At 50.5% G+C, this 27,871-nt stretch overlaps 1 protein-coding gene across 1 annotated transcript; it reads right to left on the reverse strand.

Annotated features, from left to right (window-relative positions):
• ALG1 (ALG1 chitobiosyldiphosphodolichol beta-mannosyltransferase) lies at positions 1-26,735 on the reverse strand. Its single transcript, XM_029057790.2, has 13 exons — positions 26,501-26,735; positions 25,128-25,205; positions 24,931-25,034; positions 21,146-21,294; positions 20,415-20,504; positions 10,521-10,631; positions 9,686-9,807; positions 9,377-9,415; positions 7,236-7,295; positions 5,158-5,268; positions 4,363-4,477; positions 955-1,030; positions 1-686 (listed from the first exon to the last, which is right to left on the reverse strand). Exons 1-13 carry the CDS (start codon positions 26,706-26,708, stop codon positions 555-557), a joined length of 1,395 nt encoding a protein of 464 aa, XP_028913623.1. The 5' UTR covers positions 26,709-26,735; the 3' UTR covers positions 1-554.
• Positions 26,736-27,871: the final 1,136 nt, after the last annotated feature.

Genomic DNA, 27,871 nt, shown 5'->3' on the forward strand with positions numbered 1-27,871 from the left:
AACAGATTGAGCCAGTCCCTGCCCAATAATGGGCTCACAGTCTGAAAAGGGGAAACAGGCAGCAAAGCTAAACAGAACAAAACAAAACATCATCATTATCCTATTCAGAAAATGAATAACCTACTCCCCAAAATGATTGACATAAAACAGGTCAGTTCTCACATCCTGTGACTGCAGACTCCTAAGACAAGTGCTGTTGGTGACTGAGTCTCCCATGTGCCTAGAGGCCAAGCTTCAAGTCTGGGGTTTCCTGACCAAGAACCTGCCCAGAGGAATTGATTTCAGAAGCGGTGGCTCGTGTGGCACCACCGGTATTCTCTCTTCCCTCCCAGTCCCATTCCCACCCCCAACCCTGGGATCGGGTGTGCTCGGGGCACTTCTCCAACTCCCAAGGAGCCCAGAGGTGTCGTTGAGGGCAAAGTCCGGCCAGGGGGTGAGCCAATGTCCTCGGATCAGATCCATTTGGCGTGGTACCCTCCGGGGCTCGGGCATCAGACTGAGTCTTCAGGTGCCAGTTTTTCATCTCCACACAAATGGCACTGGGGAGGAAACAGTCAAAATTCGTGAAGTAAAGGGAGCACCGTTTGCTCCCAGCTCTCATCCCAGCGTAACTGCTTGGACAACCGCAGGTTTGTCCTAAACAGGTGAAGTTTGCCAGCAGGATTAGGATATCCCGAGAAGAGCATCTACAAGGGAAATTGAAGATAGAGATCATGAAGGAAACAGACTGCTCTTGACCTATTTCTCTCTCCCCACCCCCTCTACTTCCTCCCCCGCTCCCAGGAAGGGATACAGAAAGACTAGGGAAGACTAGAATATCCTCTAGAGTACAAACAGGGAAATGGGGGTTACATCACCCACCCTTGGGGCACTTTCGGTGAGTGAAGATTGACAAGTGGCTATAGATTTCCACAGAAGCCCGCACAGAACCCGTCTGCTTGCAAACCCCCCTACCTTTAGCTGAGCTGTTAGTTCCTCAGAATCCTTAAAGATCAGGCCATTTTCTTCATGTTTCACAAGCTCATGTAGGCTAGGAAGAAAAATGAGGGCCAAGTAAGACAGCAACCCGAAAGGAAAGAGGCGGACTCACCTAAGAGGAAAGGCTGGCTGCCACCCTCCTGGAGCCAGCTTGGTAAGACAACTAACTCATGCCTCTTCTTCTGTCCCTCCACTTCCAGGAAACAGTGGCAAGGTAAAACTCACCTAATTCTAAGTGACAAAAAGTCCCTCTCCACTGCATATAGCTAGGTGTTAAAGAAGCATTGTTCATACCTGAACGTACAACATACCGATTACCCTGGCTGCCCAAAGCAGCAGATCCTGGCCCAGCCAGAATTTTGGATTTAGCTCTTAGCACATGAAAGGCATCTGGGTATTTGATGCAAAATTTATTATCTGTTCCCAAAGGTTTTCTGAGCACACTTGTCCTAGGTGATATAACTTCTGGTGGTTCCACTCTATGGCATCCCAATCCCCATGCCTCTGATTTTATACACCCACAAAACATACCGCTAACATGCAACCCTGGATCACCTTCACATTACACTTCCTCCGCTCCCGTGCCCGAGCTGAGGAATGCTGTTGGCAGAAATCCAGACAGTTCTCTGACCTTGTACACCTTAATTCTTATCTGCTTCAATTGGGCCCTCTCCTCTGCCCAGTAACAATTCTTGTCCTTCCTAAGTTACTCCCAAATTGGCCCCGCTAGCTCTTTCAGACATTTAATTCCTTTCTCAAATCTCCTGTACCTCTTGTCTCCCTGCTTCCACCATCCCTTTCCCCTAATGACCTGGCTACATACTTCATTACCAAAATTGAAACCATCAGGAGTGATCTCCCTAAAATCTCCGCTGCTCCTCTCCAATACCCCAGCTCCTCCTCCCTCTTCGACTCTCCCTATATTCCCTGCAGTAACGCAAAGTAAGATCTCTCGCCTCCTCTCTAAATCTACCCCCTCCACTTTTGCTCCTGACCCCATCCTTTCATACCTTTTAAAACACACTCCCCCTCCCTCCTTCCCTCCTTGACTGCCTTAGTCAACTATTCGCTTTCCAAAGGCTTCTTCTCCACAGTTTTCAAACATGCTTACATATCCCGTCCTAAAAAAATAATCCGTTAACCCCAAGGCTCCTTCCATTATCATGCCATCTCCCTCCTAGCCTTGCCCTCCAAACTCCTTGAGTGAGTTGTTAACATTTCCTGTCATCCAATTCTCTCCTTAATCCCCCTCCAATCTGGCTTCTGCCCCCTTCACTTCAAGGAAACAGCCCTCTCTAAGATAACGAGTGACCTACTTGCCAAATCTGATAGCCTCTACTCTAACCTAATCCTCCTAGACTTCTCAGCTGCCTTCAACATAGCAGCCTTCTCCTTGAAATTATCCAATCTTGGCTTCTCTGACACTGTTCTCTCTTGATTCTCCTCCCATCTCTGTTTCTTCTCAGTTTTTTTTGCTGGAGGCTCCTTTACCTCCCACCTTCTGGCAGTGGTGTTTCCTCATGGCTCAGTTTTAGGTGCCCTTCTATTGTCCATCTATATCCATTGCCTTGGAGAACTCATTCACTCCCCTGGCATCAACTACCATTGCTATGCAGATGATTCCCAATGCTGATCTCTCTCTCTTTCCCTTCAATCTCGCATCTTCTCTTGCCCTCAGGGCACCTCTAACTGGATTTCCCAACACCTCAAACTAAACATATCCAAAACTGAACTCCTTATCTTTCCAGCCAACCTCTGTCCTCCCCCATCCTTCCTATCACCGTAGACAGTATCACTATCCTATCTCATAAACCCATAATCTTGGCGTTGTCCTCGACTCATCTTTCTCATTCCACCCACACATTCAATCTGTCACCAAATTCTGTCAGTTCTAAATTCACATCATTCCTAAAATCTGCCCATTCCTCTCCATCCAAACTGCTACCATGTTGAGCCAAGCACTTATCCTAATTTGCCTTGAATACTGACTGCATCTGCCTCCTCGCTAACCTCCCTGTCTCCTGTTCTGTCTCTCCCCACTCCAGTCCATTCATTCAATCTTATTTATTGAATGCTTAACTGTGTGCAGAGCACTGTACTAAGCACTTAGAAAGTACAACTCAGCAACAAAGAGAGACAATCCCTGCCCACAGTGGGCTCACAGTCTAGACAGGGGCATCAAAACAAGTAAACAGGTATCAATAGCATCAGTATAAATAGAATTATAGTTATATACACATCAAAACAAGTAGACATTAATATGAATAAATAGAATTATAGATATGTAGATACATACACAAGTGCTGTGAGCCAAGGAGGGGTGGTAGAGCAAAGGGAGTGAGTCGGGAAGATGGGGAGGGGAGGGGGAGCTAAGGAAAAGAGGGGCTTAGTCTGGGAAGGCCTCCTGAAGGACTTTGAAGGGGGGAAGTGTGATTGGCAGATTTGAGGAGGGAGGGCATTCCAGGCCAGAGGTGAATGTGGGCCAGGGGCCGACGGCGGGATGAGCGAGAATGAGGAACAGTGAGAAGGTTAACACCAGAGGAGCCAAGTGTATGGGCCAGGATGTAGAAGGAGAGAAGGGAGGTGAGGTAGGAGGGGACAAGGTGATGGAGAACCTTGAAGCCAATAGTGAAAGTTTGTGCTTGATAGAGAGGTTGACAGGCATCCACTGGAGATTTCTGAGGAGGGGGGTGACTTCATTCTGCGGCCCGGATCACTTTTCTACAAAAATGTTCAGTCCAGGATTCTCCACACCTCAAGAACCTCCAATGGCTGCCCATCCACTTCTGTATCAAACAGAAACTCCTTACCATCGGCTTTAAAGCCCTCAAACAGCTTGCTCCATTCAAACTCACCTCACTGATCTCTTACGACAGTCCAGAGAAAACACTTCACTCCTCTAGCGCCAATTTTCTCACTGTGCCCTGATCTCATCTCTCTTGCCGCCCACCCCTTTCCCATTAATCTGGAACTCCCTCCCTGTTCATATATATATTCCAGACCACCACTCTCCCCACCTTCAAAGCATTATTAAGGTCACATCTTCTCCAAGAGGACTTCACCGATTAAGCCCTCTTTCCCCCGGCTCCCTGTCCCTTCGTCTATGCCCTTGGATCTGTGACATTTGGGCATTTGATATTTGTCCAAACTTCAACCCCGCAGCACTTATGTACCTATCTTTAAATTATATATTATAAATTATGTATTTATATTCATGATGTCTCCCTACCTAGACTGTAAAGTCACTGTGGGCAGGGAATGTGTTAACTCTGTTGTACTGTACTCTCCCAAGTGCTTAGTACAGTGATCTGCACAAAATAAGCACTCAGTAGATACCACTGATTGACTGATGGACACACGTGTTCTAAAATTACCGATTCCTACCATTGGAAGTGCACGGCGCAGACAGGTAAACAGCAGCCAAACATATCCACCACTTTCATGGGCAGATCCAAACCACTGGAGGATTTGTGAAGACAAACTCCCAGATCTGCCGATCCTAGCAATTGCAAAGGAGAGGAAATGGCTCAGAATGAGATTCGGCATAGCCTGTCAAGACAGGTCCTTCAAGGGGCCTTGCTGACTACGCCTCCCAGGTCAGGTAGCCCAAGCAGCCCAGACTCAGGACAGTGCTCAGTCCAATGTTCTGCACATAGTGAGCCCTCAATAAAAACCTCTGGTTGATTGACAGTTGGTAAGTCTTTCCAGCCTTGGCTCTAAAATATCCCCGATATCACTGTTGGGCACACAGGTCTCCCCTAGGCTGCCAGATCAGCCAAGAGCAAATGTCCCACCAAGCCCACAGTTCCTGTGTAGCCCTTGGGGAGCTGAGCTATTTGTTCTGCACCCAGGCCTGAACATGAGCCCCTCAGCCTAAGCTGAGGAAAGATGAGCTGAAGGAGGAAAAGAGACAAATCCCCCCAGAGGATGGAAGTTAGAAAGAGCGGCTCCCTACCGTAGTTCCAGCTGCCGGCTTCCAGGGAGCGAGAACAAGCACCCGTAATCATTCCTTCTCTCCTTTAGCCTTGGATCCCACCCAGCCCATCCATACACCTGGAGCCCATCCTCTCAGTCACACCCAATTTCTAACAGTGCTGTGCCCACAGTAAGAGCTCAGTAAACATCACTGGTGGATCCACTTCCTGCTTCATGCTAAAAGGCTGGCGTTATCTTGCTTACCCAGGAGCAGGGGGTAATCCTCAGCTTCCAGCCACGGCATGCAGATCTGTACGTTTTTGAGGCTCAGCTGACTGATGATGTGGCTGTAATGGTCCTTGAGAGGCCCTTTGCCTTAGAAGGGGAAAACAGACAGGCAGCGTGACCCTCACTGACGGATGGTTCCTGTTCCTGGATTACGCTGACAAAAGGCAAAGACCCAAGCAGCCCCCACGTAGCAAACCAGCAGGCCGGCCTCACCCCCAGCCTAGGTCCAGCCCGAGGCACAGACCACTCCAGGCCAGTCCCTCGGGGGTCCAGTAGAAGGAACCTGAAATGGTACTGACTAGATCCCTAGGTAAGTGTCAGGTAAAACTATGCAAGGGTACTTCACCCCAAAATAAAACCTATTCCCACACCCAAAACACATTTTTCTTCTCTCCCTAGACCTCCCAGACTTCTTCATAAAGTACCTCCTTTCCCTCCTGCACACAGTGAGCCAGCCTAGGTGGGACAGGGACAGTGTCTGATTTTTATTTTTTTTGGAATGGTATTTGTTATGCACTTACTATGTGCCAGGCACTGTACTGAGTACTAGGGTAGACACAAGCTAATCAGGTTGGACACAGTCCATGTCACAAATGGGGGTTCATAATCTTAGGGGAAGCAGACTGGCATAGTGGCTAGAGCCCAGGCCTGAGAGTCAGAAGGTGATGGGTTCTAATCCCAGCTCTGTCACTTGTCTGCTGTGTGGCCTTGGGCAAGTCACTTCACTGAACCTCAGTTCCCTCATCTGTAAAATGGGGATCAAGATTGTGAGCCCCATGTGGGACAGGGATTGGTTCTACCCCGATTTGTTTGTATCCACCCCAGTGCTTAGTACAGTGTGTGGCACACAGTAAGCGCTTAATGCCACCTCTGCCACTTGTGTGCTGTGTGACCTTGGGCAAGTCACTTCACTTACCTCAGTTACCTCATCTGTAAAATGGGGATTAAGACTGTAAGCCCCACAAGGAACAACCTCATTACCTTGTATCTACCCCAGCGCTTAAAACAGAGCTTGGCACATAGTAAGCACTCAACAAATACCATAATAATAATTAATAATAATAATAATAATAAATACCATTTTAAAATCTTAATTCCCATTTTACAGGTGAGATAACGGAGGCACAAAAAAATTAACCAACTGGCCCAAGGTCACACAGCAGACAAGGGGTGGAGCCGGGATTAGAACCCAGGTCCCACTCCCAGGGCTGTGCTCTATCCACTACGCTACACCGCTTCAATTCTATTGTATCCACCCCAAAACTCAGAATAGTGTTTGGCACTTAACAAGCACTTAAATGCCACCATTTTTACTAGATCACCAAATCATAAAACCAGACCTCTTAGTTCCTCTGTCTTCAATGCAGGGGAGGACAACCTGGTTCCCACAGTTCTAAAACTTTATTCTCCAATCCACAGCCAAGGCCCCTAAACCCTACAACTCTCTCGTGGTTCCCATAACCTCCGTAGTGTCCCGCTGGAGTTTCAGATCCAACACATACACACCTCTCCCTCCTCCCCTCACCCCCCTGCAACCCAGAATAAAAGCTATCATGTATTTTCTTCCTGCCTAGCTGGGATACAAAGCTAAAATTTTAAACTGTCTCATGTTTGGACAAAGATTGTCCTCAATCTCATTATTTTGTAATCTGCCTCAATGCTTAGTACGAAGCTTGGCACAGATTTAAGCACTTAACACCATACTTATTACAATTATCATCTTGTAGAAATGTCAAATATTCACCAACAGTGGCAGACAGTAAAGAGCAGCCCAGTAAGCCCTCGTAACAATGTGAGGGCTCACTCCTTTAGCGTCCAGACCAGCAATCCACCAGAAAGGGGACCTGCCCCAGATCAGTCCGCCGGGCAAGCTGGTCATATTCCATGGGACAAGGCAGGCCTTCGGGAAATGGCTACCCACTCAACCCCAAGGCCGGCATCTCTCAGCAGCACCCACACTGACGGTGCAGAGTTCCGTCCCTGCCTTTCCTCTGGGCACCCAGACCTGTCTCCTGACCCATCACCTCCCCAGAAAGACTGGAAGCATGTTGTACCTGTTATCACACACACCAGAGATGGGAGGCTCACTCCTTCACTGCTCAACTGATCAAATCCTGCAAGCCAAGCAAGAAACTGAGTTACAAACTGCCCGTGAGAAAGACGGAGGAGAAGAGGCCAGGAGGGGAGAAAAATCTCTGGGACCCAGCTCTTCCTGCCTGCCTTCCTCCCTTATCTCTGTTCCACCTCCAGTATGACTGGGAGCTCAGGGATTCAGATGGGAAGCAAAAACTATCCATGCCTTGGGGGCTGTGAAGGTAGGGGTGAGGAAAAAAATACTTCCCGGGAGAGAAACACACTGGGAGGCCCAGGAAGATGTAGAGAGAACAGGTGAGACAGCCTAGCTGAGGAAATCAACCCGGCAACAGGAGAATAAAAATGGCTGTCCCTTCCAGAAAAGGCATCATGGCCAGCTCTTATCTGACATCCCCACCCCAGCCCTCAAAGCTTAGCAGAATCAAAAGAAAGCAAAACCAGGGTTTTTAGTTTATTGCTTCAATGCTAGAGAGTGGGAGGACCAGAGCCCAGAAGCAGCTTGACCTAAAATTCAACACGTCCAAGACTGAGCTCCTTATCTTCCCTCCCAAACTCTATCCTCTCCCTGACTTCCCCGTCACTGTGGATGGCACTACCATCCTTCCCATCTCACAAGCCCGCAACCTTGGTGTCGTCCTTCACTCTCATTCACCCCACACATCCAATCCGGCACCAAAACCTGCCAGCCTCACCTTCATAACATCGCCAAGATCTGCCCTTTCCTCTCTGTCCAAACTGCAACCACACTACTACAGTCTCTCATTATAACACAACTGGATTACTGCATCAGCATCCTTTCTGATCTCCCAACCTCTTGTCTCTCCCCGCTTCAGTCTATACTTCACTCTGCTGCCCGGATTATCTTTCTACAGAAACGCTCTGGGCACATCACTCCCCTCCTCAAAAACCTCCAGTGGTTGCTTTTCAACCTTTGCATGAAGCAAAAATTCCACACTATTGGCTTCAAAGCTCTCCATCACCTTGCCCCCTCCTATCTCACCTCCCTTCTCTCCTTCTACAGCACACCTCGCTCACTCCGCTCCTGTCGCTAACCTCCTCACTGTGCCTCATTCTCACCTATTCCACCGTTGACCCCTGGCCCACGTCCTACCGCTGACCTGGAATGACCTCCCTCCTCACATCCGCCAAACTAACTCTCTTCCCCTCTTCAAAACCCTACTGAGAGCTCCCCTCCTCTAGGAGGCCTTCACAGATTGAGCCTTCCCTTTCCCTCTGCTCCTCCTCCCCTCATCGCCCCTACTCTCTCCCTCTGCTCTACCCCTCCCCTCCCCACAGCACTTGTATATGTTTGTACATATTCATTACTCTATTTTATTAATGATGTGTATATATCTATGATTCTATTTATCTATTTTGATGTTATTGATGCCTGTCTACTTGTTTTGTTGTCTGTCTCCCCCTTCTAAACTGTGAGCCTGTGGTTGGGTAGGGACTGTCTCTATCTGTTGCTGAATTGTACTTTCCAAGCGCTTAGCACAGTGCTCTGTACACAGTAAGCACTCAATAAATACAATTGAATGAATGAATGAACCTCTTGAGCATTAAACTCATCCAGGTTAGGGGGCTGAAGCAGGCTGGCCTAAGGGAAAGAGCATGGACCTGGAACCTGGGTTCTAATCCCAGCTCTGCCACTTGTCAGCTGTGTGACTGTGGGCAAGTCACAACTTCTCCGTGCCAAAGTTACAACTTCTCTGTGCCTCAGTTACCTCATCTGTAAAATGGGGATTAACTGTGAGCCTCACCTGATTACCCTGTATCTACCCCAGTGCTTAGAACAGTGCTCTGCACATAGTAAGCTCTTAACACATACCAACATTTATTTATTTTTTATATTATTTTTAATCCTTCCTCCACCACTTGCCTACCAAATACCATTAAAGAAAAAACACACACACACACCCCACACCCACACACACCCCATCCTGTCCAGGAACACAGAAGGCTGCATTATACCCATCCAAGAAAACAAGAGTGAACAAGTAGGCAGGGGTCTCTCTCCAACACTGCCTTCCTCTCCCTCCCTATCCCTCTCCTTCATCTCTGGTAACCAGGACATCACTAACCAATGCAGGTCACTTACTTTCCAGTGCTTTGAGGAGGATGGAAAAATCTTCATCCTCTGAAAGAAGAAACCCAGCATGACTCATTTATGTCCCCACGGCCCCGCCTCCCCCCGTACATTTCAGTCACCTTCCTCTCACCCCCCAGCCCAGTGGCCAGGAAGAGACTGGACGCTCCCTGATGCCCCACTGACCCTTCTGCTACAAATGTGCTCTAAGGAAAGCTCAGAAAGCAGCAGAAATGAACCCTCGACCGTCCATCCATCCGTCCAGCCTCTCCAGGACCCTGCCCTGCTCCCATAGCACCCAACTGGGAGGGATCTTGAGACCTGTCCAGCTCGTGCTGCTGACCAACAGGGCCGGCCGCCCCTCCAGGTGGCTCACGCTCCCACTGCGGGTGTCTCGCTCGGTGAAGGCAGATCTCTGGATGGCTGGCTCCAGGGGCGCCCCGCTGCATAGGTAGGGACATGGGCACCGTGAACACCAGGTAGGCTTGACCTCGTGGGCCCTGGGCTGACCAGAGGGTCACCTGGCAGGAACAACCTAGGGGACCACTGAGAGAACCTGCTCCATCATCCTCATTCTTGGGAGACAATGTCGGGGAGAAGCTAACCAGCCCACACTGGCAAATTTGGGGCCCCGCCGACAGGTCGGATGGTCTCCCCGGGCTTGGGGCCCACTTGGCTCCTCAGCATCTGTGGAGACCAGAGGAGGGTGCACAGGATGCTGTTCCTGCTCTTTACCTCGGCACCTCTCTAGGAAGTAGCCCTACCCAGCCCCTATCAAATATGACTGCCCCAACTATCCCAGCAGCCCCAAGCAAGTGAATATCCAGAAAACCACCACCAAGTTGATTCCCTCCCCAGAGCTCCTCCAATCTCATTTACCCTCCAACCCCCTAAAAGGAGCATGCATGAAGACTTCCAAACTCAGAGAGATTGGGATGAGGGAACAGGGACGAGGGTCTCCTGACTCTTGGTCCAGCAACTTTCCTGCCCAGAAGAGATGGATCCCATGTTGAGGCTGAAGGGGGCAGAACGGTCAGGGGAGGTCACGGGGTAGAGAGAGATTCTTCCTCTAGGTAAAAGGGACCCAGGAGCCGGGCACACCCAGCAGCCCCAGAGGGAGAGACTGAACTTGGGATCCGGGACCCGGGAGACACACCGTGCTCTGAACGGGGCGTGAGTGAGGCCCAGTTTCATGTAGAGCTCATGCTGTAATTCCAGGGGTGTCTCCTTAAAGAAAGAGGCTGGCCTGTCATAAACTGTCACCGCCCTGCAATAACAGAAAGGAGGAGGCTCATCAGCCACAGATTTCAAACAATCCAATCAATCATATTTATTAAGCATTTATTGTGTACAGAACACTGGACTATGCGGTTGGGAGAATACAGTTTAATAGAGTTAGAACAGTTTGCGGGGAGAGAAGGAGAGGGAGATCATCTCTAGTCACTGTACAATCTCCACCCTCACCAACTCTGAAATTCCACTGTCGGACCACAACCTGTCTAAACATGTCTAAAACTGAGCTCCTTATCTTCCCGCCCAAACCCTGTCCTCTCCCTGACTTCCTCGTCACTGTGGACGGCACGACCATCCTTCCTGTCTCACAGGCCTGCAACCTTGGTGTCATCCTTGACTCTGCTCTCTCCTTCACCCCACACATCCAATCCGTCACCAACACCTGCCGGTCTCACCTTTACAATATCGCTAAGATCCGCCCTTTCCTCTCCATCCAAACTGCTATCATGCTGGTACAATCTCTCATAATATCCTGACTGGATTATTGTGTCAACCTCCTCTCTGATCTCCCTTCCTCCTGTCTCTCCCCATGCCAGTCTATTCTTCATTCTGTTTCCCAGATCATCTTCCTACAGAAATGGTCTGGGCATGTCACTTCCCTCCTCAAAAACCTCCAGTGGTTGCCTATCAACCTCGGCACGAAAGAAGAACTTCTCACTCTGGGCTTCAAAGCTCTCCATTACCTTGCCCCCTCCTACCTCATCTCCCTTCTCTCTTCTACTGCCTACCCCGTACACTCCGCTCCTCTGCCGCTCACCTCCTCATGGTCCCCAGATCCCGCCTATCCCGACATCAACCCCTGGTCATCCTACTGCTATCCTGGAATGCTCTCCCTCTTCATATCCGCCAAACTCTCTTCCCCTCTTCAAAGCCCTACTGAGAGCTCACCTCCTCCAGGAGGCCTTCCCAGACTGAGCCCCCCCTTTCCCTCTGCTCCCCCTCCTCCCTCCCACCCTCTATTCTTCCCCCTTCCCCTCAGCACTGTGCTCATTTGTATATATTATTTATTACCCTATTTATTTTGTTAATAAGGTGTATATCTCCTAGATTCTGTTTACCTTGATGATGTTGCCTTGTTTTTGTTTTGTTCTGTTTTGCTTTGCTGTCTCCCCCGTTTAGACTGTGAGCCCGTCATTGGGCAGGGATTGTCTCTGTGGCTGAATTGTACATTCCAAGCACTTAGTACAGTGCTGTGCACATAGTGAGTGCTCAATAAATACGATTGAATGAACCTCCCCCCGTCTTTTCTCCCACATACCCACTCCCCGCAAATCTGTCCTGTTCCCTCCAATCTTTTGACCACCTCCAACTTTCTTTTCCAATTAGTCTCCATACCCAACCTACCTTCTCTTGACATCCACATCCACCCATTCCACTGAATGGAATGCTCCCCTGACCCTCCACCAATCTCATTCCCACCCACTCTCAGCCCCGGGACACCTCTACAGAATGCTTCCTCCACATCTGTGCTCAAGCTGAGGATTTCCACTAGCAGCGCTCCGCAGCTTGAGCACAGATGTGGACAAAGTGAGGCCAGGCAGACTTCATCTATCTCAAGTTCATCCTCACCCATTTTAATTCTGCTATCTCTGCCCAACAGCAATATTCTCCATCCATATCTACTCCCATGAGCAGTGCCTGCTAAAGCCATTTAAGACTTTCCTCCCTCAAACCCCCCAACCCCTGCTCGTAACGACCTTGCCAGCTGGCCTCCCAGCTTCCTGTCATCTTGCAGCTGACCTACGTGGTTGATCTCCCAGTTTCATGCCTCTCCCCACTCCTGTCAATATTTCTCTCCTGCCCAGATCATTTTTCTAAAAAAAATTCAGTTCACATTTCTCCACTCCTTAAGAATCTCCAGTGGTTGCAACGCTGCATCAAACTGAAACTTCTAACCATTGGCTTAATGGCAATCAGCTCTCCCCCGCCTACCTTACCTCACTGTCTTATTAGAATCCAACCCGCACACTTCACTCACACCAATCTATTCACTGTACCTCAATCTCAGGTGTCTCGCCATTAATCCTTTGCCCATGCTTTCCCCTAACTAGGAATTCCCTCCCACTTTGTATCCCTAAAACATCCCCTGCTCCTCTCCAATCCCTCCCTCCTCCTGCCCCTTCTTTGACTCTCCCATCTTTCCCAGGGTACCTCAAGAGGCAAAATCGCCTGCCCTCCTCTCAAAATCTACTCTGCCTACCTGTACCTCTGACCCCATCTCTTCACATCTCATCAAAATACTTGTCCTGTCTCTTCTTCCCTCCCTGACCACCATCTCAACTGTTCACTTTCCAGTTGCTTCTTTCCCACTGCTTTCAAACATACCCAAATATCCCCCATTCAACAAAAACCCATCAATCAATCATATTTATGAGCACTTACTGTACACAAGTCACTGTACTAAGCACTTGGGAGAGCACAACATATCAGACACATCTTGACCCCACCGCTCCCTCCATCCCTCCACCACCCATCTCCCCCCGACTATTCCTATCCAACTCCTGGAATGAGTTGACGATGCCTGCTACCTCCATTTCCACTTGTCCAATTCTCTCTGTCCCACCCCAATCTGGCTTCTGGCCCCCACACTTCACAGAAATTGCCTAAGGTCACCAAGGTCAACTTTCTTGCCAAATCCAATGGCCTCAACTCCATCCTAATCCTCCTCAAACTTTCAGTTGCTTTTGACATTGTGGACCATCTCCTTCTCATAGAAATTTTATCCAGCCTTGGCTTCACTAAAACTGCCCTCTCCAGGTTCCCCTCCTAACACTCGGGCTGTTCATTCTCAGTCTCTTTCACAGGTTTCTCCTCTGCCTCCTGGCCCCTAAATGTGAGAGTCCCTCAAAACTTCAGTTCTGGGTCTCTTTCTATTCTCCATCTTCACCCACTCCCCTGTGAACTCATTTTCTCCAACGGCTTCAACTATGATGCTACCTTTCCAGCCCTGACTTTTCTCCTTCTCCACAGTCTCGTGTTTCCTTCTGCCTTCAGGAAACCTCTACCTGGATGTCTCACTGACACCTCAAACTTAAAATGTCCAAAACAGAGTTCACCTTCCCACCCAAACCCTGCCTCTGACTGACTTTTCTATCACTGTAGAGAGGACCTCCCCCTTCTGACTCACATGCCCATAACCTTGGCATTACCCACCTCATCTCTTTCATCCAACTCACATATTCAATGTCATAAAAACCTTCACAATGTCATGCCCTTTCCTCTCCCTCCAAACTGCTAGTACACTGATCCAAGCATTTATATTCCATTTTCACTACTGCACTGACGTCCTTGATTACCTCTCTGCTTCCTGTCTCTCCTCACTCCTGCCCAAAGTTCACTCTGCTGCCCAGTTCATTTTCCTAAAAAAAGTTTAGTCCATGTTTTCCCATTGTTCAAGAACCTCCAGTGGTTGCCCATCCACCTCCTCACACAACAGAAATTCTTTATCTCTGGTTTTAAAGCACTCAATCAGCCTGTTTCTCTTATCTCACTGATTCCTACTGCAACCCACTTCACTCCTCTAACACCAACCTACTGTCCTTAACTCATTCTCATCTATCTCGCTGCCAACCCTTTGCCCAGATCCTCCCTCTGGCCTGGAACTTCATAACCGGCAGACCACCACTCTCGCCATCTTCAAAGGCTTATTAAAATCACATCTCCTCCAAGAGGCTTTCCCCAACTAAACCCTCATTTCCCCTATTTCCTCTCCCTTCTGAATTACCCTCACATTTGGGTCTGTAACCTTTAAGCACTTGATATTCGCCTAATAGCACTTACATACAGATCTGTAATTTATTTTAATGCCTGTCGCCCCCTCGACTGAATCAACCACCACATGGACTCGGGAGCTCTACTTCCTTGCAGTGGATCCTTGGACCGCCCAGCCCCCTTTCCCGGCTAGCTCTTTGGCAGCTTGTTGGCCGCCGATCACCAACCCATCCACGCCGGGACCGCCTCTCCTGGGAGCTGAGCCTTGTGACCGCCCGGACCCTTGGAGCCATTACCACGTGGGCTCGGCATCTCTGCTCACCTTGGGCGGAGTCTTGGATCGCCTGGCCCCTATTCCTGACAAGCCCTTCGCCTGCCGCTCGCCAACTGATCCGCGCCGCCACCGCCTCCCCCGGGGAGCTGTGCCCTGGACCGCCCGAGCCCGCACCCGCCTCATCCTTTCGCAACCTGGACCTCCGCACTCCCACTCAAGGACTCCGACACTAAGGATCTTCCCCTCCCGCCCCTCCCCGCCCCCACACACCCCCAGCCACCAGTTCCCATTCTGTCCCCCTGCTCGGCCCTGGGGACATTGTGTCTCCCTGCTCGGGCCCGGGGACGTTGTGCTCCCCAACTGCCCCCCCGACCCCACTCCGCTTGAAGCGGCCATTTTGGTAAGCCCTCACCCCCCTTCGCCCGTGAGGTGATTGTTCTCCCCCACCCCAGGCGACGATGTCCTTGTTCTCACCATGTTACCTTACCTTAGCCGCCACCTATGCCCGCAACCCACCCCGGACAACCTTAGGGCCCCCGCTGCCACCTCAGAGACATTTGGTCATGAGCTCCGGGACTCTCCTGGCCGCTGGCCTTTTGACTTTGAGTTTGATCAGGTCGACCTTTAGGCAAGCCGACCCCCGACCCTGGTCATCGCCCGCTTATTAACACTATTTTATTGTATCATACTGTATCATGTTACTATATTACCAATTTCGCTTATTGTTTATTGTTGTCAATGCTACCACACACCTCTCTGGCCTCACCATATCCCTCCACCGCCCCACCTCCTGCCCCTTCCAATCCTCCCCTTCCCCTTCCCCTCTCTCGCCGAGCTCTTTCCCGCTCTCTACTCTGCCTCCTCCCCGCCTCCTCTCCCCTGCCCTAGAACCCCACTTTACCAGCGCCACCCCTCTTCCCCCTCCCCCTACTCTCCCCTGCACCAAACCCCCTCCTCACACCCTCCCCCATTCCCTCTTACCCACCCACGCCCTATCCCAGTCCTCCTGTCCCATGGCCACCCCTCCTCACCCTCTCCCCATCCAGGGCCCCACCACCTCGTTCCCATCCAAACCTTCCCCTCCCCCCGCTCTCCCCCCTTGCACCCATAGCTACTTTCAAGTGTGGCCTCTGGAACCCCCACTCCATTACAGGTAAACTACCTTTCATCCATGACCTTTTCCTTTCCCGCTCTCTCCTCCTCCTCGCTCCTTCGGAAACTTGGCTCACTCCCAAAGACACGGTCTCCGCCGCTGCTCTCTCCAGCGGCGGGCTCTCCTCCCACTCCCCCAGACTCACCAGAAGGGGAGGAGGCGTCGGCTTCCTCCTCTCACCCCGTTGCCACTTCCGCACTATCCCTCCTCCCCCCTCCCTCTCCTTCCCCTCCTTCGAAGCCCATATCATTCGCCTCTACCACCCCCTCCAGATACTTGTTGCTCTCATCTACCGCCCTGGTCCCACCTCTGACTTCTTCAACCACCTTGACCCCTTTCTCACCTTCATTCTCTCCTTCTCTCTGCCCACTCTGATCCTTGGAGACTTCAACAACCACATGGATGTACCCGATGACACCTCTGCCGCCCACCTGCTATCCCTCCTCAACTCTGCCAACCTCCTGCTCCACCGTACCGCGCCCACTCACCAACTCGGTCACACCCTCGATCTCGTCATCTCCTACCGCTGCACTATCTCCTCCCTCACCAACTCTGAAATCCCTCTCTCTGACCATAACCTTCTCACCTGCCTCATCTCTCACACTCCCTCCCCCTGCAAATCTTTGCTACTCCCCCACAGAGCCCTCCGCTCTCTTGATCCCATCCATCTCTCCAAAAGCAGCTCTCCCCACCTTGCCCCCGGTCCTCTCTTCCCATTCTCGATAATCAGGTCTCCGCTCTCAACTCCACCTTCTCTACTCATTTCAACTCTCTCGCCCCCCTTTCCCTCCGCTGCTCTCGCTCCACTAACCCACAGCCCTGGATCACCTCCTCTGTCCGCCTCCTACGCCCCTATGCTCGAGCTGCTGAGCGCTGCTGGCGAAAGTCCAAGCACCAGGCCAACCTCACACACTTCAAATTTATCCTTTCCTGCCTTAACTCTGCCCTCTCCTCCGCCAGGCAAAACTTCTTCTCCTGCCTCATCGACACCCATGCCCATCACCCCCGCCAATTGTTCCAGACCTTTAATTCTCTTCTTAGGCCCCCTGTTCCTCCCCCTCCCCCATCTCTCACCCCCAATGATCTGGCCACCTACTTCATCACAAAAATCAACACAATCAGGTCTGAGCTCCCCAAAGTCACCCCTCACCCTCTTGCCTCCCCCCCCAACCTCTCCCCTACTTTCCCATCCTTCCCTGCAGTATCCTCAGAGGAGATCTCCTCCCTCCTCGCAAATGCCTCCCTCTCCACCTGTTCCTCGGACCCCATTCCCGCTCGCCTTATAAAAACCATCGCCTCTGCCCGCCTCCCCTCCTTAACTTCTATCTTTAACCACTCACTCTCCAATGGCTCTTTCCCCTCTGCCTTCAAACATGCCCATGTAACCCCATCCTAAAAAAACCCTCTCTCGACCCCACTTACCCTTCCAGTTATCGCCCTATCTCCCTACTACCCTTCCTTTCCAAAATCCTAGAACGAGCTAGACGACTCATTCTAGAATTCCCTAACTCCCATTCTCTCCTGGACCCCTCCAATCTACCGAAACTGCTCTCGCTAAGGTCACCCATGACCTCCTTCTTGCCAAATCCAATGGCTCCTACTCCATTCTAATCCTCCTTGATCTCTCAGCTGCCTTTGACACTGTCGACCATCCCCTTCTCCTCCACACTTTATCTCACCTTGGCTTCACGGACTCTGTCCTCTCCTGGTTCTCCTCTTATCCCTCTGGCCAGTCATTCTCGGTCTCCTTCGCGGACTCCTCCTCCCCCTCCCATCCTCTAACTGTTGGAGATCCTCAAGGGTCAGTTCTTGGCCCTCTTCTGTTCTCCATATATACTACCTCCCTCGGTGAACTCATTCTCTCTCACGGCTTCAACTATCATCTCTATGCAGATGACACACAGATCTACATCTCTGCCTCTGTCCTCTCCCCCTCCCTTCAGGCTCGCATCTCCTCCTACCTCCAGGACGTCTCCACCTGGATGTCTGCCCGCCACCTAAAACTCAACATGACCAAAACTGAGCTCCTCATCTTCCCTCCCAAGCCCTGTCCTCTTCCTGACTTCCCTATCACTGTGAATGATACGACCATCCTTCCCGTCTCTCGGGCCCGCAACCTCGGTGTCATCTTTGACTCGGCTCTCTCGTTCACCCCACACATCTGATCCGTCACCAAAACCTGCCGGTCTCACCTTTATAATATCGCCAAGATCCGCCCTTTCCTCTCCACCCAAACGACTATCTTACTGCTACAGGCTCTCATAATATCCCGGCTAGATTACTATGTCAGCCTGCTCTCTGATCTCCCTTCCTCCTCTCTCACCCTGCTCCAGTCTATTCTTCACTCCACTGCCCGGCTCACCTTCCTGCAGAAACACTCTGGGCATGTCACTCCCCTTATTAAAAACCTCCAGTGGTTGCCTATCAACCTCCACACGAAACAAAAACTTCTCACTCTAGGCTTCAAGGCTCCCCATCACCTTGCTCCCTCCTACTTCTCCTCCCTTCTCTCTTTCTACTGCCCACCCCTCAGGCATCGCTCCTCTGCCGCCCACCTCCTCAACATCCCCTATTCTCGCCTATCCCGCTGTCGACCCCTGGCCCCGTCCTGGAATGCCCTCCCTCCTCACCTCCGCCAAACTAATTCTCTTCCCCTCTTCAAATCCCTACTGAAAGCTCATCTCCTCCAAGAGGCCTTCCCAGACTAAGCTCCCCCCTTTTCCCTCTGCTCCCTCTAGCCCCCCTCACCTCTCTGCAGCTAAACCCTCTTCTCCCCCCTGCCTCTGCTCCTCCCCCTCTCCTGTCCCATCCCCTAAGCACTGTACTCGTCCGCTCAACTGTATATATCTTCATCACCCTATTTATTTTGTTTAATGAGATGTACATCACCCTGATTCTATTTATTTGCCATTATTTTAATGAGATGTTCTTCCCCTTTATTGCCATTGTTCTTGTCTGTCTGTCTCCCCCGATTAGACTGTAAGCCCATCAAATGGCAAAGACTCTATCTGTTGCTGACTTGGTACATTCCAAGTGCTTAGTAGAGTGCTCTGCACATAGTAAGGGCTCAATAAATACTATTGAATGAACTCCTTTTGGGCAAGGACCTACCAACTCTACCCACCAACCAATCAACCCACCAACTCTAGACCCACCAACTCTTTTGTATTGTACTCCCCAAGCACTTAGTATGGTGTTCTGCACTCAGTAAGTACTCAACAAGTACCATCAATTGATATTAGCAGACCACTCTTCCCACCTTTAAAGTCCTCCTAAAATCACATCTCTTCCAAGAGGTCTTCCCTAAGCCATTTTCCCCTATCCACCCTCCCCTCTGCATTGACTGTGTACTTGGCTGTGTACCCCTTAAGCATTTTGAAACTCATCCCAGCCCCACAGCACATGTGTGGGTGTCCTTATGCTCTATTTCCACAAATCATCATTTATTTTAATGTCTGTCTCCCTTTGTACACTGTACGCTCCTTGGGGAAATCATCATCCCTATCAACTCTGTTGTATTGTATTCTCCCAAATGCTCAATACAGTACTCTGCACATAGTAGACGTTCAATAAATACCATTGGTTGATTGACAGTGAGGCAGGAGACGGGGCAGGGAGACGATGAGGGCAATGGGGACTCTCTCACTCCCTTTTCCCTCCTCAGAGCAGGGAGAGAGGCTGAAATTTCTTAGAGAAGCTCGACAAGGCAATTTAGGCTAAAACATTATACTATTCCATCCCATCCCAACCAGAGTTCAGTGAAATCCAGGGTTCAGACCCCAGTAACTTCTTCTTCTTATGGTATTTGTTAAATGCTTACTATGTGCCATGCTCTGTACTAAGTGCTAGGGTAGCTACAAGCTAATCATGTTGGACACATGGGGCTCACAGTTTTCATCCCCATTTTACAGATGAGGTAACTGAGGCACAGAGAAGTGAAGTGACTTGCCCAAGGTCACACAGCATTCAAGTGGCAGCCCATGCTCCATCCACTAGGCCACACTGTTGGAGCACCAGACCAGAGGTGAGTCCAGACCATCCTGGCTAAGCCTGCCTCACTTCTGCATTACCACCAGGCCTGCGCACGTGGACAGCCGGGCCAGTGGGAAGCTAAACTTGGTCATCGAAGTTTAAAATATATTGCCTGCACACTGGGAGGGGCACCCCCAACCTGAATTCTCCAAATGGGGTTCACTAAGCAACTTGGGACTAGACTACAATTTTTACTCCTCAGTAGGTTCCCCAAGCACTTAGTACATGGCTATGGACAGCTATAAACAGATTTACTACTGACAATTGATAATAACACCTCCACATTTCAGGACACTATCTGAAACCAGTCAGACCTTGCCAGATCCAACGACAGTCATCCCTTGCTGCCGGATTAGCCAGGCCTGGGCTACCTAAGGCTTTACGTTGCCCAGAGCGGGTGCCCAACATTGTTCGTTGATGACAACGAAGGCACAACTGGAAGCAATAGAATGTGGGGAAGACCAAACTCTCCCCATAGGTATTACTAGCAAACCTCTCCCCAACACAGCTGACCAAACTGATTGCACGTTCGAAAAAGCCAACTACGGGGTACCGATCCCCCAGACCTCCCTTACCACCGGACATACCTGATGTTGCAGCTCCTCGCCAGGTCTTCCCTCATCGCATTGGTCACACATAAGTTCAGGTCTGACAAACGCCCAAACAGTTTTTCGTACCTGGGAGAGATCAATCCATCAATCAATCCTGTTATTTATTGAGGGCTTAATGGAGGCAGAGCTCTGTACTAAGCTCTTGGGAGAGTATAATATATTAGGATTGGTAAACATTTTCCCTGCCCATAAGGAGCTTCAGCTTAGAAGGAGGAGCTAACGGTCTCAACAAAAACGTCAGACTCTGTTCTACTGTACTCTTCCAAGTGCCTAGTACAGTGCTCTGCACATAGTAAGCACTCGATAAATACTGCTGCTTGGCAGATCAGGCCATTTGGACCTTAACTGGGTGTGCTGCTGGAGCTATCCACTTCAAGTCTCTTACCTCACCAGGGCTATAACCAGACTCTAGATCCCAGAAGAACCTCTGCTCTGATCATGTAGTGTAAGAGTGAGCCCTGCCTAAAGACCTTCTGTAGCCCAAGAAAGGCGCTCTCCTCTCTCTCCCGACTATTTTGTCTCCCCGACCATTAAGAGACTAGACAGCAAAGCTTCGACTCCAGGAGACAGCCAAGCTGGTTCTCTTGGCCAGGTTCACTCACTTAACCTTCTCTAGTGATCCCTGGCCTGCAGCGTCTTCAGGGACCAGTTTGGCAACTCTCTCTGGCTGCTTCCTGCCCCTGAGGTGTGCACGCAGCAGCTCGTACCACATGGCCAGCTGGACGATGGGGTGTCTGGGTCCATGCGTCAAGCCCAGGATGGTGTAGCCATAATTGTGCCAGTCTATGGCCAGCTTGCTTCCACGCAGGCAGCACACTGCCCAGGTGACGGCGATGCTGGGCAAGCCAGGGGGATTCTAGGAAAGAAAGACAATTAATAATGTTGGTATTTGTTAAGCGCTTACTATGTGCCGAGCACTGTTCTAAGCGCTGGGGTAGACACAGGGGAATCAGGTTGTCCCACATGGGGCTCAGTCTTAATCCTCATTTTACAGATGAGGTAACTGAGGCACAGAGAAGTGACTTGCCCAAAGTCACACAGCTGACAAGTGGCCGAGCCGGGATTCGAACCCATGATCTCTGACTCCAAAGCCCATGCTCTTTCCACTGAGCCATGCTGTTTCTCTAACAATTCTCTAACATGACTAACAATTGTTAGTCATGAACAGGTGAGGGTGCAGGGTGAAAGTTGGAGAAGCCACATGGCCTAAGGAGCCCAGGCCTGGGACTTAGAGGATCTGGGCTCTAATCCCAGTTCCGCCACTTGCTTCCTATGTGACCCTGGGAAAGACGCTTAACTTCTCTATGCCTGAGTTTCCTCATCTGTAGAATAGGAATTCAATACCTGTTCTCCCTCCTACTTAGAGTGTGAACTCTAGTTGGGACAGAGATTGGGTCCAACCTGAATACCTCATATCTACCCCAGTAATTAGTACAGTGCTTGGCATACAATAAGCACTTAATCATAATAATAATCATAATAGTGGTATTTATTATTATAATCACTCTGTCACTCTGAGGGCCAGAGCCTGGGTGACACATGCCTCCCTATCCATTAGTAAAGACACCGGAGATACGGAAACAAACTGTCCCTTCTTCATCCATCCCGGCCAGGTCTAATGCGAAAGATGATCTGGAACTGCCCTATGTGCCCACAAATACCCAGGCCCACCACTGGCCTCCATGCCTTGGACAATGTGGACTTCAAAGGGAGGCCCAGGGCGAAAGCCCCCAAGAGAAAGGCCCCTGGCCCCAGGGCTTTGCCCAGTGACCCCATCAAACACTTCTCTATCCCTGAAATGGACAGATCAATCAATCAATGCTACTTACTGAGCACTTACTTTAAGCAGGGTGCTTGACTAAGTACTTGAAAAGGTACAATAGAGTAGGTAGACACAATCCCTGCCCTCAAAAAGTTTACATTCTAGCAGAGGAGACAGACAGAATATATTTCATTTAGGAAAAGGAACCGAAGATGAAGTTATACACAAAGATGCTGTGGGGGGTGGGATGAGTACCTCTAAGAGTGCCCATGTCTCCCCTACCACTCTTACATAAATATAATATTTACATTTATGTTAATGTCTGTTGCCCCCTCTAGACTGTGTGTTGTGGGCAGGGAATGTGCCAGTTTATTGTTGTACTGTACTCTCCCCTGGGCTTAGTACAGTGCTCTGCACACAGTAAGCACTCAATAAATACAACTGACTGACTAGACACTGTAAACTGCTCAGTAAAAACTACTGATGAGAGCAATAGCTATTTTAAAACAACAGTAAGGCACAGCCCAGGACTCCTAAATACCATTGGTAACTGCAGCAGAGTGACAGAACACAACTAGACTGGAAACTTGCTTTTTTTTTCTTTTATGGTATTTGTTAAGCACTTACTCTGTGCCAAGCACCGTGATAAGCTCTGGGATAGACGCAAGATAATCAGGTTGGATGCCCTCCTGTCACCTCAAACTTAACATTTCTAAAACAGATCTCCTTATCATCCCACCCAAAACCTGTCCTCCCCTGACTTTCTCATCACTGCAGATGGCACCACCATCCCTCCTATCCCTCAAGCTCATAACCTTGGCACTACTCTTGACTCCTCTCTCTCTCACTCAACCCACATATTCAATCCATCACTAAATCCTGTATCAGCCTCCTTGCTGACCTCCCTACCTCCTGTCTCTCCCAACACTAATCCACACTTCACTCTGCTGCCTGGATCATTTTTCTACAGAAATATTCAGGACGTTTCCCTTCTCCTCAAGGTGGCTGCCCATCCACCTCAGTAACAAACAGAAACTCCTCACCACTGGCTTTAAATCACTCAATCACCTTGCCCCCACCTACCTCTCCTCGCTACTCTCCTACTACAACCGAACCCACACACTTCGCTCCTCTAATGCCAACCTATCACTTAAGTGCTCCCTCTGGCCTGGAATGTCCTCCCTCCTCAAATCCAACAATTACTCTCCCCTCTTTCAAAGCCTTATAGAAGGCAGATTTCCTCCAAGATGCCTTCCCTAAGTCTTCTTTTAGTTTTTTTCAAATCCCTTCTGCTCCGCCCTGACTTGCTCTTTTTATTCATCCCCCTGCCCAGCCCCTCAGCACTTAAGTGCATAGCTGTAATTTATTTATTTATACTGTCTGTCTCCCTCTCTGGACTGTAAGTTCCTTGTGGGCAGGGAATGTCTGTTAAATTGTTATACTGTACTCCCCCAATCACTCAGTACAGTGCTTTGCACATAGTAAGGGCTCAGTAAATATGAATGATGATGATGATGATGATGATGATGTTGGTATTTGTTAAGCACTTACTATGTGCAGAGCACTGTTCTAAGCGCTGGGGGAGACACGGGGGAATCAGGTTGTCCCACATGGGGCTCACAGTCTTAATCCCCATTTTACAGATGAGGTAACTGAGGCCCAGAGAAGTTAAGTGACTTGCCCACAGTCACACAGCTGACAAGTGGCAGAGCTGGGATTTGAACTCATGACCTCTGACTCCAAAGCCCAGGCTCTTTCCACTGAGCCATGCTGCTTCTCACTAAATGAATGACAGACTGGCACACTCCATCTCCCATAGGGGGCTCACAGTCTTTATCCCCATTTTACAGATGAAGTAACTGAGGTACCGAGAAGTGAAGTGACTTGTCTAAGGTAATAGAGCAAACAAGTGGCAGAGCTGGCATCACAATAGAGGTCCTTCTGACTCTCAAGTCTGTTCTTTATCCACTAGGCCACACCGCTTCATCTGTTCTATTGGTGGGCAGGGAACGTTGCTATCAACTCTGTTGCAAGATACTCTCCCCAGGGCTTGGTACACTAATCTACACAACATAATAATAATAATAATGTTGGTATTTAAGCACTTACTATGTGCAGAGCACTGTTCTAAGCACTGGGGTAGATTCAGGGTAATCAGGTTGTCCCACTTGGGGCTCACAGTCTTAATCCCCATTTTACAGATGAGGTAACTGAGGCACAGAGAAGTGAAGTAACTTGCCCACAGTCACACAGCTGACTGGTGGCAGAACCGGGATTCAAGTACTTAATAAATACCACTAATTGATTGAACTGTTAATAATGTTATTTGTTAGGCGCTTACTATGTGCAGAGCACTGTTCTAAGCGCTGGGGTAGATACAGGGTAATCAGGTTGTCCCACATGGGGCTCACAGTTAATCCCCATTTTACAGATGAGGGAACTGAGGCCCAGAGAAGTGAAGTGACTTGCCCACAGTCACACAGCCGACAAGTGGCAGAGCTGGGATTTGAACTCATGACCTCCGACTCCCAAGTCCGGGCTCTTTCCACTGAGCCACGCTGCTTCTCGACTGTTCTCCCCGTAATGAGACTGCGAGCCCCACATCGGACGGGGACTATGTCCAACCTGATCATTTTGTACCTACCCCAGTGCTCAGTGCCTGCCACACAGCATGGACTCAACAAACACCCTTATCATCACCAATAACTGGGGGCATTGGTCAACACGCACCTGGAGGAAAATGTAAACAGCAGGATCTGTCTTCAGGAGGGCCCACAGAAGCTGCAGGGCTTGAAGAGCGACTTTGACGGCATACTGAAGGATCTGGGGCCCAGCTGCGAATTGGAAAAGAACTTGATTAGAATGGGGGGTGGGGGGGGCAGAGGATATTGTGCCCGCACTACGGCTCAGTGCTGCGGCAGCCTCACCTGGGAGCCTCTTGACCTCCGCCAGAGGCACAATCCTAATTCTCTCACAGTGTAAGAGAGCATCGTGGGGCTTGGAACCTGAAACGAGAGGAATGCGAAGGTCAGGGGGTCCCACGCGAGGTGGGCGCCTAGTGGAAGGAGCAGGGGTCTGGGAACCAGAGGACCCAGGTTCTAATCCAGGCTCTGCTTCTTACCTCCTATGTGACCCTGGGCAAATCACTTCACTTCTCTGTCGTTCGGGTCCCTCATCTGCTAAATGGGGATTCAATACTGGATCTCCCTCCTTATTCATTCAATCATATTTATTGAAGGCTTACTGTGTGCAGAGCACTGTACTAAGCACTTAGGAGAGTACACTATAACAATAAACACACTCCCTGACTACAACAAATTTATAGTCTAGAGGGGGAGATAGACATTAATGTAAATAAATAAATTACAGCTATGGACCTAAATAATAATAATAATGTTGGTATTTGTTAAGCGCTTACTCTGTGCAGAGCACCGTTCTAAGTGCTGGGCTACATACAGGGTAATACAAGCACATAGTTAGCGCTTAACAAATACCAACATCATTATTATTATTATTCATCCCCATTTTCCAAATGAGGTAACTGAGGCCCAGAGAAGTGAATTGCCTGGCCCAGTCACCCAGCTGACAAGTGGCAGAGCCGGAATTCGAACCCACGACCTCTGTCTCCCAAGCCCGAGCTCTTTAATAATAATAATGCTGGTATTTGTTAAGCCCTTCCTATGTGCCGAGCACTGTTCTAAGCGCTGGGGTAGATCCAGGGTAATCAGGTTATCCCACATGATGGCTCTCAGTCTTCATCCCCATTTTACATCATCTGTAAAATGAGAAATCTGGGAAATCTGTAAAATCTGGGAACTGAGGCCCGGAGAAGTGAAGCGACTGGCCCACAGTCACCCAGCTGACAAGTGGCAGAGCCGGAATTCGCACCCACGACCTCTGTCTCCCAAGCCCGAGCTCTTTAATAATAATAATGCTGGTATTTGTTAAGCCCTTCCTATGTGCCGAGCACTGTTCTAAGCGCTGGGGTAGATCCAGGGTAATCAGGTTGTCCCATATGATGGCTCCCAGTCTTCATCCCCATTTTCCAGAGGAGGGAACTGTGGCCCAGGGAAGTGAAGGGACTGGCCCACAGTCACCCAGCTGACAAGTGGCAGAGCCTGGATTCGCACCCACGACCTCTGTCTCCCAAGCCCGGGCTCTTTCCACTGAGCCCCGCTGCTATCTACGCCGGCGCTTAGTCCAGTGGTTGGCGACTAGCGCAGGGCTTGTTATCCATCGCCTCAGGCCCGGCCCCGGCGGCGCGCGCGCGCTCCCGCCCCCGCCGGCCGCGCGCGCTCACCCCGGAAGCCGAGCAGGGTAACGGCGAAGCCGCGCTTGGCCAGGGCCAGCGCGTGATACTGCATCCGGGGGCTGCGGCCCACGTCCCCCAGCACCACCACGCACACGTGCCGGGGCCGCCGCCCCCGCCGCACGAGCACGAGCAGCAGCAGGACCAGCCCCCCGCCGCCGCCCGCCAGCGCGAACCAGGCCGCGCCGGCCTCCGCCATCTTGGGAGGCGGCCTCACCTGCTCCCGCCCCCCAACCCGGGCGGCGCGCGCATGCGCACTGCCCCCCTCGCCCAGGGGGCGCGCGCACGCGCACTGCCCCTTCCCTCGCCCAGGCGGCTCGCGCATGCGCACTGCGCACCGCCCCTCACTCGTCCAGGCGGCGCGCGCATGCGCACCGCCCCCTCCCTCGCCCAGACGGCTCGCGCATGCGCACTGCCCCCCTCCCCGGAGTGGCGGGGAGTGGGGGGCGGACGGGAAAGGGCGGGTTCGAATCCCGCCCCGCCGCTTATTAATAATAATAATAATGTTGGTATTTGTTAAGCGCTTACTATGTGCCGAGCACTGTTCTAAGCGCTGGGGTAGACATAGTCATCTGGGTGACTGTGGCCCAGTCGCTTCACTGCTCGGTGCCTCAGTCACCTCATCGGGAAAATGGGCATTCATTCATTCATTCATTCAATAGTATGTATTGAGCGCTTACTCTGTGCAGAGCACTGTACTAAAGCGCTTGGAATGAACAAGTCGGCAACGGATAGAGACAGTCCCTGCCGTTTGACGGGCTTACAGTCTAATCGGGGGAGACAGACAGACGAGAACAATGGCAATAAATAGAGTCAAGGGGAAGAACATCTTGCCTGGGACCCTCCCGTGGGACAACCTGAGGACCCTGTCTTTCCCCCAGCGCTTAGAACAGTGCTCTGCACATAGTAAGCGCTTAACAGATACCAACATGATTATTAGTACTACAGGGTCGTCAGGTTATGAGGTGTCCACCCCCCTTCATTCTATTTAGCGTGATAATGTTGTCCTGTTTTTGTTTCGTTCTGTTTGGCTCTGCCGTCTGTCTCCCCCGATTAGACTGTGAGCCCGTCATCGGGCAGGGCTGGTCTCTATCTGTTGCCGAATTGGACATTCCAAGCGCTTAGTACAGTGCTTTGCACATAGTAAGCGCTTAACAAATACCAACATTATTATTATTATTGTTCCGTTCTGTTTGGCTCTGCTGTCTCCCCCGATTAGACTGTGAGCCTGTCATCTGTTGCCGAATTGGACTTTTCAAGCGCCTAATACAGGGCTCTGCACATAGTAAGCGCTCAATAAAGAAGCAGCGTGGTTCAATGGAAAGAGCCCGGGCTTGGGAGCCAGAGGCCATGGGTTCGAAA

This window comes from Ornithorhynchus anatinus, chromosome 2, assembly GCF_004115215.2.
Source record: "Ornithorhynchus anatinus isolate Pmale09 chromosome 2, mOrnAna1.pri.v4, whole genome shotgun sequence".
Classification (NCBI taxonomy): Eukaryota; Metazoa; Chordata; class Mammalia; order Monotremata; family Ornithorhynchidae; genus Ornithorhynchus; species Ornithorhynchus anatinus.